The sequence below is a fragment of the Myotis lucifugus genome, unplaced genomic scaffold, assembly GCF_000147115.1.
Source record: "Myotis lucifugus unplaced genomic scaffold, Myoluc2.0 scaffold_84, whole genome shotgun sequence".
Taxonomy (NCBI): Eukaryota; Metazoa; Chordata; class Mammalia; order Chiroptera; family Vespertilionidae; genus Myotis; species Myotis lucifugus.
In genome coordinates, this window is record NW_005871132.1 from 2,009,722 (window position 1) to 2,021,817 (window position 12,096).

At 39.8% G+C, this 12,096-nt stretch overlaps 1 protein-coding gene across 1 annotated transcript in view; it reads right to left on the reverse strand.

Moving 5' to 3' along the window:
• Positions 1-12,096, reverse strand: part of IGSF11 (immunoglobulin superfamily member 11) — a 117,280-nt gene that overhangs the window by 9,006 nt on the left and 96,178 nt on the right. The window contains 3 exon segments of the mRNA XM_023755756.1: positions 2,879-3,034; positions 5,751-5,958; positions 7,393-7,556. Of these exon segments, the coding sequence (XP_023611524.1) occupies positions 2,879-3,034; positions 5,751-5,958; positions 7,393-7,556 (528 nt within the window).

Here is a 12,096-nt window from a genome sequence, read left to right on the forward strand (position 1 = left end):
ATTGGGTTCAGGTTGTGTGTTTGACAGGAATACCACAGCAATGATGTTATGTCCTTCTCAGTGTATATATTAGGAGGCACAGGATAAGAGCTCCTAACAATATTAATAATGTTCACTTTGATCACCTGGTTAAAGTGGTATCCACCAGGCCTCTCTACTATAAAGTTACCGTTGACCCTTGAACAACACAGGGGTTCGGGAACTGACACCCCCACCCCGCCCAAGCAGTAGAAAATGTGCATATAATTTTTGACTCCCCAAAGACTTAACTACCAGTAGCCTCCTGTGGACCAGAAGCCTTACAGATAACCTAAACAGTCAACACATATTTTGTATGCTATATGTATTATGCATGGTATTGTTACAATAAAGAAAGCTAGAGAAAAGAAAATGCTATTAAGAAAATCATAAGGAAGAGAAAATACATTTACAGTATTTGTTGAAAATAATCTACAGGTAAGTGGATCCCTGTAATTCAAACCCTTGTTGTACAAGGGTCAACTGTATTATTTTTTTTCTGTGCAACTAATAAGTAATTTGTGGAGACATATTTTGGAACTATGTAAATATCCTGCTCCTTATCAAACTTTTGTCCACTATTTTGATATCAGTGATGGTTTTCCTAACCCCACCATTCCTTCTATATACATTAATAGATATTCTACTACTAGAAAATGCTTTCCCTTCTCCCCCATTTATTTATGTATATCAGCAGAGATCCAGGTATATCTCATTTTATTCAATGGATTATGTATTTATTTTAATGTTCAAATTGTCTCAGATCTGGCTGGAAGAAATGCCTTCAAGCTGGCCCTATACACAAGGTCAATGCTAATCCCCACATACTAAGTGCCTGTCACTAATCAGACATCTGGGGTGCTCTCCCCTGATGTGAAACATTCTTTTCTCAGAGATGCTTCCTGAGTTTATATTAAGCAACTGCAAACATATTAGTAAAGTAAATCTGAAAAAATTTATGTTGAGATTAAATGTTATTTTGAGATCTACTTTATTTATGTAGCTATCAAGAGGTAGACTTAAACTAAAACTCAGACTCATGTAATGTGCATTATTATGAAACATGAAATTATCTAAAGTAATTCTGATAACTGATCCAGAGTTTGAATTATAAAAGACAAACATTTTCATCTTTGCATCCCACTTCTCTTTTATACTCAAAGAATCAAAGAATATTCAAATTGCAAAGAAAATATAAATTTAAAAAAATGTGCCATAGCTGCTCTGGCTCAGTGGACAGAGCATCAGCCTGCAGACTGAAAAGTCCCATGTTCAATTCCAGTCAAGGGAACATGCCTGGGTTGCAGGCTCAATCTCCAGTAGCGGATGTGCAGGAGGCAGCCTATCAATGATTCTGTCTCATCTCTGATGTTTCTATCTTTCTCTCCCTGTCCCTTCCTCTCTGAAATCAATTTTTTAAAAAATTTGACTGATACAAAGGGATGGAAAGTTCTTTCTACAGATATTTCACAACTTATATATAAACAACCACTTTTACATGTTCATTTGTAATTCCAAACTCAATCCAGTATTTCAAAGAAATGTTATAAAATAAATCATAAAATCTTAAGATGGACAAGATCATCTTCAAGATACTGTTTAACCCCCTTATTTTACAAAAGACAACACAGGCCAAAAGAGGTAAACTACCACAGAAAACTGTCACTGAAAAACCTACAATTTAAATATGATTTCAGGATTTGAAGACAAGTTCTATTTCAAACATACCACTTACAGTGGTGAGATCAACAAGTTAGTACAGAAATAAAGCTATTTAACCCACAGTGTGGCTAAAAATTTAACCAATAAAAAAATCAGTAGAGAACAACAATATTGCAGTAATCATTATTAGAGTAACAAAAATATTATGTTAAAGAAATGTTTTAAAATAATGAAATTTGGACTAAGTTAACTTAAAGGTGATGGGAGGCCCATGATATTTCTGTTGTGATTCTCAAAGAAAACTTACAAGCTCTTTAAGAAGTTGGTGGTCCTGGTTCTTTAATACGTCTAACTTCACATACAACTTAGGACTTTCCTTTTCCATCGTTCATACTACTCAGGCATAACTAAGGTTGTTTTAGATCTCTCCATTAACTGCCAATTCTTTAAGGTTTTTACATCTGCCCTGAAAATGCTGCAGGAAACATGTTCTGTAATATAGATGATGCAACACTCCAGATTGCTAATTCCTAATTTTTTAAATAGATTTTACATATAATTCTATAATTTTCCTCATTTTATTTCGTACATTTTCCTCAATTTTTCAGGGGTGCTTCTTTTAATATCAAATATAAATAGATGGATTGACATGTAGAAAACCATCAGTGATGTTCATGCCTTCCCTATGTTTACCTGTCTGGTGTGATCAACTCCTGGGTGATCAGCGGGGCCTTTTCCTGTTCTCTTTCCCATATTCCTCCTCTAATTAGACATGAGGCTGCAAACAGGATGATTAGCCCTTCCATGACCATGCAGATGTTCCTCATACTAAAGTAGGCAGTTGCGTCTCAAGTAGGAAGTGGATGCTCAGCGATGAACTTCAAGGATTATCTTACAGTTAACAATACAAAGAAGCTACCATTGAGCTATTTTAAAATCTTCACTATGATGGAACAGAATTTCCATATATAGTTACCACTGAATAATCTACATTTCATAAAACGAGCAATGAGAAGATATAATAAAATGTTTTGTTCTCTTTATAGTTGAAAACACAAAATGGTCCAGATAGCTTTTTCAGCAGTTAAAAATACTGTGTGTGTGTTTTTTAAATCTATGAAAGCTATTACTTTGTGAGTCTTAGAACCGAAATTTTCCACAATAACTAATTAAATGAGTAAAGCAACGCTCTACATACCCTGAGTGGCTGTTGGAGGTAGTTTGAAGGTATTGTCTAACTTCTCCCAAAGGTAAGTTGGTCGAGGAATGCCTTCCTCAGAGCTGCAGAGCAGGATGACATCGCTGCCCACATCCTGGGATCCTTGGATTTGGCAGTGAGGGGCAGAAGGGGGAACTATAATAGGAAGAATAAGCAACAAAGTATGCAATCACTACAAGCCAAACGATGATAGAGGTGAGATCCAACATTCAGTACACTAGAACCTCACTGCTTTTGGGACACATACCAGGAGACTAGCTGAGTGAAGCCTGTGACAGTCATGTACTAGTCACAGGGCTTGGGCATAGGTGCCTACAACTTCAGTTAGCAGGGAACAAGTATGTGAAAGGGGCTACACTCTCTGGCCACATTTTCAAGGTATCTTATGGACTTGCTTTCACCCTGCTTCCTAAAAAGAATTCTTGAGATCCTTTGTTCAACATATTGCCTTTAAAAACACTGCTGAATACATATGTTCACAGCAGCATTATTTACAATACTAAAAGGTGGAAACAACCCAAGTGTCTATAGATAGATGAGTGGGTAGTGAAATGTAGTTATACATACAATGAAATATTACTTAGACCTGAAAAGTAAGAAAATTCTGACACATTACAACATTGATGAACCTTGAAGACATTATGCTGAGTGAAGTAAGCTAGTCATACAAAGACAAATTATGATTCCACTTATATGAGAAATCTAGAGTAATCAAAATCATAGAAACAGAAAGTAGAACAGTGGTCTCCATCAGCTGGGGGGAGAGTGGCATGTTGTTTAATGGGTACAGAGTTTTAGTTTTGCAAAGTGAAAGTAGTTATGGAGATTGGTTTCACAATAATGGGAATGCACTTAACACTACTGAACTGCACTGTAAATGTTATGTTACATGTATTTTACCACAGCTAATTTTTTTCATTACTGGAAGAGGCCACTTGTAGAGAAGATATCTCAAGGGAGAGCGACCACTTACGCTGCCAGCTCCACTCTGGCTAAGATCACCTCAACAAGGTCCTTTTATCACTTTACAAACAAAAACAAGGCAGCCCTTCTTTACACCTAAGCTGCTTTGTGGTAGGGGAAGTTATGGTAAGGTTCAAGTTTACCTACTACTTGACAGTAATACAGTGCACATTTTCAAATCATTAAGGTGGATGAGGACACAAAGATCATGAAATAAAAAATTACTGGGGGGAAAAAACACTAAAGGAAGAAGGTGGTGATTCATAGCAAAAAAAAACAAAACACACACACACACACACACACACACAAAACAAGCAAGCAAAAAAATATAAAGAAAGTAAGCCCATGGCTTGGAGTCCCTTATTAGGAAATATAGGCAGTAGAGATTAAGTCCAAGTAATGATGTACTTGTAATGCTTTTCAGTAAATGTGTTCCATCTTGCAAAAATGAATGAATGAATGAAAAATAAATGCAGTACACAGAAGAACCAGGAAAGAAGGTGGGTGGAGGAAAAGAGAACAATGAGAGTAACCTATAGGTAAGAAGAGTAAAAAAATATCAGGGTACCCTACCTGCTATGAAAGGATAAACCAAACGCCTCAGTTTAGTGCCTTCAACATTGCCACTGTGACGCTATGAGGGGAAACCAACATAATTCTTTGAAGGCAGCATTAACTATAAAATAAATTAAAGGCTTTGTTCCTTCCTTTAAAAAATGAAAAAAATAAACTTGGAGAATGTGGGAAGCTAGTTATCTAACTTACAGGCATAAGCATCAAAATAATATTAAATTCCAATAGTATTCAGTACTCAAGAGTATCTAAAAGCCTCCAATTTTAAAATATTAGAATGAATGATACTTCTAGGATAGAATTCTCCAACCTGGCTCTTAGTTTTCTTAAACTGTTTGAAAACTGGGAGGACAAGGCACCAAGGCTATAGCATATCCTCACCCAAAGAAGAAAAATGTCAAGAACCCCAGACACTGGTGTCCTCAAGTGATTCAATAATGGAAGGGATGGGGAGAGAGCTTGCCAAGGAGCATGGGAGCAAGTTCTGAGACTCGAGTAGGATGAAGGACCAACAAAAGCATCAGCCTTTTCTAAGTACTTCCTCGGTCTCCCCAAATGAACTGCACTTAGCCACTTCTGCCATAAGCATCCATTTCAGAGGCAGTGTTTTACTTCAGAGGCAGTGGAACTGAGAAATATAACATGGTTGAGAGTGGATATAATTAAGTATTAGATAGTCTAACTTGCCAGTATAATGGAAATAATAATGATTTGAGTCAAGAGACCTATATTTTAATCTAAACTTTATTGTGCTTCTTATCTATATAACCTTGGAAAAGGCCCTAATCTATTTGGTCTTGGTATTAAGACCAAATTGATCATATAACTAACCATTTAAATAAGGATACTTTTGAGAGTAAGAGGAGTTATTATTAAAATCATGCCAGGATAAGAAGTGTAAACCAACAATTGGTGAGCCTGCTCAGAGTTACACAGACATGATGAAGTAGTTAACTATTTTTACATGGGCTGAAACTTCCGCTTCATACTCATAAATAATTCTTGATTTAACTTGCTCTCAACGATACATCCTATCCTGCAGAATCCTAAGGAAAGTGAGAGGCCACTTGTGATGGTATTGTATATCATCTTTATCCAGGAAGTGAACTTTAGAGAGCTACTAAAATGGAGTGTGGCGGGGGGCGGGGGCGGGGAGACTAAGAAGCACGGAGAAGCAGAGTGTACGTGGGCTGGCGGAGAGCTGACATGAGAAGGACACAAGCAGACTGTGCGTGTAGGACAGGCAGAAGTAAACGCGCTTGAGAGGAGATTCGTAAGTAAAGTCCAAGTGCTTGGGACATTTGCTATCACTCACCTAAGACTGTGAGACCGGTGACCCCAATGTTTCTGCCCCCTCTATCCGGAAGGTTGTTAACCAAACACTGATAGGTGCCAGTGTCTGATAGCTGAGTGTTGTTAATGAAGATAGAGACATTGGTGGCTGGCATGGTGCCTGCAAATCCTACCCTGCCGTGGAACTGAGGGGCACCATCAAACATCTGTCCACCCTGATACAGAATGACCTGCAAAAGAAAGCAACGTCAATGAACTGGCCACTGCATCTCCTGGACACATAACTATAACTACCAAGTAAACAGTAGACGGCACCAAACATTAGAAAACTTTATTTCTAACTTAGAGTTGCCACCAAGTTCTGACGATAACACCTGTCTGTAAGTATGTAGGGATTCTAAATTCTTACATTCCAAATTAGAACAACGTTATTTCCTTACCTAACTCATCAGAATGAAGAAAACATCTTTATGCTATGCTACTATCAGCCCATAAATATTTTTACTAGTTCAAAAAATTAAATCCAAATTTAAAAAATTTTTTAATGAGCACTGCTATTCTCATGCTTAATAGGTCACAAAATAGATCACGAGTAATGACTGAATATACATGAATGTCATAACAGGGAAGGGAGTTATAAGCCCACGATTGCTGTTCTTATATCAATTTCTATTATCAAAGTTAACTATTCATGGGCGGGGACTCAGAGTGGTGGTGCTGCAAGAAGCCCTTAGGTCTGAGAGTGGGGGACTTGGTCTGTTCAACTCTACCAGTAAATGTTTGCATAACCGTGGCCAAGTCTTTCTTTGCCTGTTTGACTTATCATTGACTCCTAAAATGATGAAGTTGAACAAAATGATCTCAAAGGCTCAGTCCAATTACACAAGTTCCATAGTTTAAAGAAATTCAAGAAGTTTCAATTAAATCTATTTGTTCCCCTACAGAGAAATGAATAGGAGGTTATGTCCTCACCCTTTCCTGCCAGCCCAAATCCCTTCAGAAAATTCAGCTTATCAAATATTTTTAGGTGGTGATAAGTTTATTGAAGCAGGAAAGCTTCATAACAGAAATAATTAACTCTGGGAATGAAGGTATAGTCATAATCACAATGCATTAATCTTCTGAGCATTCTTTTCTGCAGTGGCTATCACATATTATGGGTCTTTTGCCTATAATAGATACACCTTATTAGAAATAACTTCTATTTTCATGTACCCTAATTTGTTTGAGACTCCAGTATGCCAGCTGGCTTTGTTTAAAATACTTGTAAAATTAGCCAAATAATTCAAGTACTACTTTAATATTATCACAATCTTTACAAAGTACTTTCTCATCCACCTAGTTTCAGTCCTTGCCTTTCAAAATGTATTTTGCTTTGGTATATAATCAGTCTTGGCATTTCCTGTCAGTGATTTTTTTTTAATGAAATTACAGGTTCCTACCTAAAATTCTCAGAAAGATCCCCTTGACATTTGTTAATTTTTCTAAAAAGTCTCTTCTGATAGTTGGCTTAATGCAGGAGTAGGACTTAAAGCAACACAGGCGGCACACACTGAACGTGCCACCTTTCTCTAGAAATCAAACATGTACTCAGGATGCCTTCCTACCCGCCTCCTCGGGAAAGATTAATATCCTAGAGGCAGCACAAGATGGAACAGAAGTACCTGCTCAGGTTGGTTGGCATTGGCGAGAGGAATGACCATCCAAATGACATTGAGGTTGATGAGGGCAGCACTGGTAGTGAAAGTACAGGGCAGGACTGCTGTCTGACCCCGGGCCACCTGGACACTCCCGGGGCTCTCTGAGACCTCCAGGGAAACCGTGACACCTACGGAAGAACCGACAGGAGGTTATGTGCCCATCCTTTCTGGACAGAAAGAGCTGTGTTTTCACGTGATTAATAATGTATACAGACTATGACAGTAAACAACTACTGACCAGTCACTGAGACAAAGTAATAGAAACTGTTCATCTCTTTCTTTATCCCTTAGTAACTACAAATGAAAAATAGTAGAGGCTATGTATTCCATTTTGTAAGACATTATTTGGTATTTAGACAAATATAACATAGGAGAATTCAACGGACAGGGTTTGAGCAAAACTTGACACAGTGATGGGGATGAAAAATAAGGCTGATTTTTAAAAAAGCATCATATTACCACAACTGCAATATTAAACTCTTATACATAAATCTAAAAAAAATATTTGCAGGAACTATAGCCTGAAAACCTGATAAAATAAATCAAAAAGACTAAATAAATGTTCAGCTATGGAATGGTCATGAGGACTGGATGATTCAATATTGTTAAAGTGCCAATTTTCCCCAAAATGATCTATAGATTCAGAGCAATCCTGGTCAATATCCCAGCAGGCTTTTTGTTGATATTGACAAACTAAAACACAAGAAAATGGAAAGTGCTAGAATAGTCTAAAAGAATATTGAAAAATAATTTGGAGAATTCATACTATGTGCATATAAAGTTTGCTATAGCGCTATAATGATCAAGACTGTGCTACTAGCACAAGGACAGACCACTAATAATTGAATTTTATACTTTAAATAAGCCCTTATATTTATGGTCAAATGCTTTTCAACAATGGTACAAGACAATTAAATGGGGGAAAGAATCGTTTTTTTCAATAAATGGTGTTGGAACAATTGAATATTAATATGAAAAAAAAGTAACTCAGAACCTTGTCTCATAGCACACACAAAAGTCAACTCAAAATTTACCACAGACCTAGGCCTAGCCAGGTGGCTCAATTGGTTGGAGTATCATACCATATGCCAAAAGATTACAGGTCTGATCCCCAGTCAGGGCACATAACTAGGTCAGGGCACATGCCGGAGGCAACCAATGGATGTTTTTGTCTTCTCTCTCTCTCTCTCTCCCTCTCTCTCTCTCTCTCTCTCTCTCCCTCTCTCTCTCTCTCTCTCCCTCTCTCCCTCCCTCTTTCCTCTCCCTCCTCCCTTTCCCCCTCCTTCCTTCCCTTCTTTCCTCTCTAAAATCAATAAACATATCTTCAGGTCAGTATTAAAAATAAAAAATGTGCCCCAAACCTAAATGTAAGCTAATACTATAAACCTTCTAGAAATAAACTTTGTGACCTTGGATTAGTCAAAGAGGTCTTAACATAGCACAAAAACCATAAATCATAAAAGAAAACAATTAATACCTGGACTTCATTAAAATTTGTAAAGCTTGTGTAATTCAAAATATTTAATTTTCAAAAATAAAACACCAAGATACAGACTTAGAAAAAAATATTTGTAAATCATATATCTAATAAAGGACTTGTTTAAAGAATATATAAAGAACTATTACAACTCCATAATAAAAAGACTAACAACCTATTAAAATGGATAAAATATGCTCAACATTCACTCATTAGGACACTGCATATTAAAACCACAATAAGATACCATTACACACCCACTGTAGCGGCTATAACCAAGACAAAACCAAGTACTGACAAGGACGTAGAGAAACTGAAAGCTTCTCTCACTGCTGCTGGGAATGTAAAATAGTTTCAGTTTCTTAAGTAGTTTAACATAAACTTGCTATATAACATGGCAATTCCAGCCCTAGGAATCTACCTAAATAAATCGAAAATATATGTGTACACAAAGACTTGTCTGTGAATGTTCATAAAAGCATTATTCATATCATACCCCCAAATGAAAAAACATTCACCAACTGGTGAATGGATAAACAAAATGTGGAATATCCATAGAATTAACCACAAGAAATAAAAAGCAACAAGCTACTGATACATGTTACAGCATGGATGAGTCTTTCAAAAGTATTTTGCTGAATGAAAGAAATCAGATGCAAAAGACAGCAGCATCCTTTATTATTCCATTTATATGAAATGCCCAGCAAACACAAATCTATAGACAGCAAGCAAATCAGTGGTTACATTGGTTGGAGAGGAGAGAGGAGGGACTGATGCAAATAGGTTCGAGGACTTTTTAGGGTTATGGAAAACTTTTAAAACTGGACTGCTGAATTTTATACTTTAAATGGGTAAATTTTGTGAAATATAAATTATACTTCAATATTTCTATTAAAATTTAAAAGAAAGAAAGCAGTGGTTTATCAGAGCCAACTCCTGGGAAGCCAAAATCAACTGTTATCTCTTCTGAAAAGAATGCCTGCGCCCTGGGACTACAGAACAATATGGGACTAACAGGAGATTAAAATCCGTCAGGGAGAGCCAACAAAGAAGCTATTCTAATCACGAAAAATACATTAGGTCCACGGCAGTATCTCAAACTGTTTTATTTTGGAGTGGTATAATCTCAATTCTCCCAAAAAGAAGTAACACAGTAGAATACTGTTATGATGACATTGAGTTTACAAAAATAAATGTACATAACACCTTCCTTCTATAGAACTTCATGTTCTTCACATACAGTCTGATGGTGTTCTCAGGAGTTAAATTTGCAAGATAAAATGTTTCATAAAACAAGCCCCATCTGAGGTGGAATACAGAGCACTTTATAACATTAGGGAAAGTCTCTAGGTTAAATAACACTAGGGAAAGTCTCTAAGTTTTAAAAAGCAAAGTTGGAAGAACCTTGGGTGTTAAGAGGCAGAACGGGGAGGTAATTTGATCATAGAACCAGCTGACCAGAGGAACAAGTGCATCATCAGGGAGAAGTGGGTTAAGGGAGTATGTGTTAGAATGATTATTATAAACTAGAGGCCCGGTGCACAAAATTTGTGCACTCAGGGGGGGTCCCTCAGCCCGGCCTATGCCCTCTTGCAGTCTGGGACCCCTCGGAGGATGTCCACCTGCTGGCTTAGGCCCGCTCCCTGGGGGATTGGGCCCAAGCTTGCAGTCGGACATCCCTCTGGCAGCCCGGCAGCCTTCGGGGGATGTCCACTTACCAGCAGGGAGCAGACCTAAGCTGCAGTCGGACATCCTTAGTGCTGCTGAGGAGGAGGGAGAAGCTCCCACCACCACCGCTGTGCCGGCAGCCATCAGCCTGGCTTGTGGCTGAGCAGAGCTCCCCCTGTGTGAGAGCACTGACCACCAGGGGACAGCTCCTTCATTGAGGCATCTGCCCCCTGGTGGTCAGTGTGTGTCATAGTGACCAGTCATTCCCAGTGGTTCTGCTGTTAGGGTCAATTTGCATATTACCCTTTTATTATATAGGATAGAGGCCTGGTGCACGGGTGGGGGCCAGCTGCTTTGCCCTGAAAGGTGTCCCGGATCAGGGTGGGGGGTCCCGCTGAGGTGCCTGGCCAGCCTGGGTGAGGGGCTGATGGGTGTTTGCAGGCTGGTCACACCCCCTTCAGTGTGGGGGTCCCCACTGGGGTGCCTGGCCAGGCTGAGTGAGGGGCTGATGGCTATTTGCAGGCTGGTCAAGCCCCCCCACAGTGGGGACCCTCACCCCATGGAGGTTTGGCCAGCCTGGGTGAGGGGCTGATGGCTGTTTTCAGGCTGGTCACACCCCCTTTAGGGTGGGGGGTCCCCACTGGGGTGCCTGGCCAGTCTGGGTGAGGGGCTAAGGGCCATTTTCAGGCTGGCCAAATACCCCCGGTGACGGAAGCTCCCAGCCTCTCCTTTTTTTCTTTTTTCTTTTTTTTATTCTGGGATTTATTTACCTTCTATAATTGAAACTTTGTAGCCTTAAGAGGAGCTCAGAGCTGGCCAGGGCGGGCAGGAGGGAAGCTTGGCTTCCTCCATCGCCAGGGGCAACCCAAGCCTCCTGCTCGCTCCAGCTCCATGGCCATGGCCTGCTGAAAGCAGGTATTTGGGGTTTATTTATCTTCTATAATTGAAACTTTGTTGCTTTGAGTGGAGCTCAGAGCCGGCCGCGGCAGGCGGAAAGCTTGGCTTCCTCCATCATTGGGGCAACCAAGCCTCCTGCTTGCTCCAGCTCCGTGGCTGCCAGCCGCCATCTTGGTTGGGTTAATTTGCATATAGTCGCTCTGATTGGCTGGTGGGTGTGGCTTAAGGCATAGCGAAGGTACGGATAATTTGCATGTTTGTCTTTTATTAGTGTAGCCTAGAGGCCCGGTGCACAAATTCATGCACCAGTGGGGTCTCTTGGCCTGGCCTGCGGGATCGGGCTGAAACCAGCTCTCTGACATCCCCCAAGGGGTCCCGGATTGTGAGAGGGTGCAAACCAGGCTGAGGGACCCACCAATGCACAATCAGGACCAGGGAGAGATGTGGGAGGTTGGCCAGCTGGGGAGGGACCATGGGAGGGCTCCAGGGCATGTCCAACCCATCTCGCTCAGTCCCAATCGGCCGGACCCCAGCAGCAAGCTAACCTACCAGTCAGAGCATCTGCCCCCCTAGTGGTCAGTGCACGTCATAGAGACTTGTTGAGCAGCCTTTAGCATATCATTAGC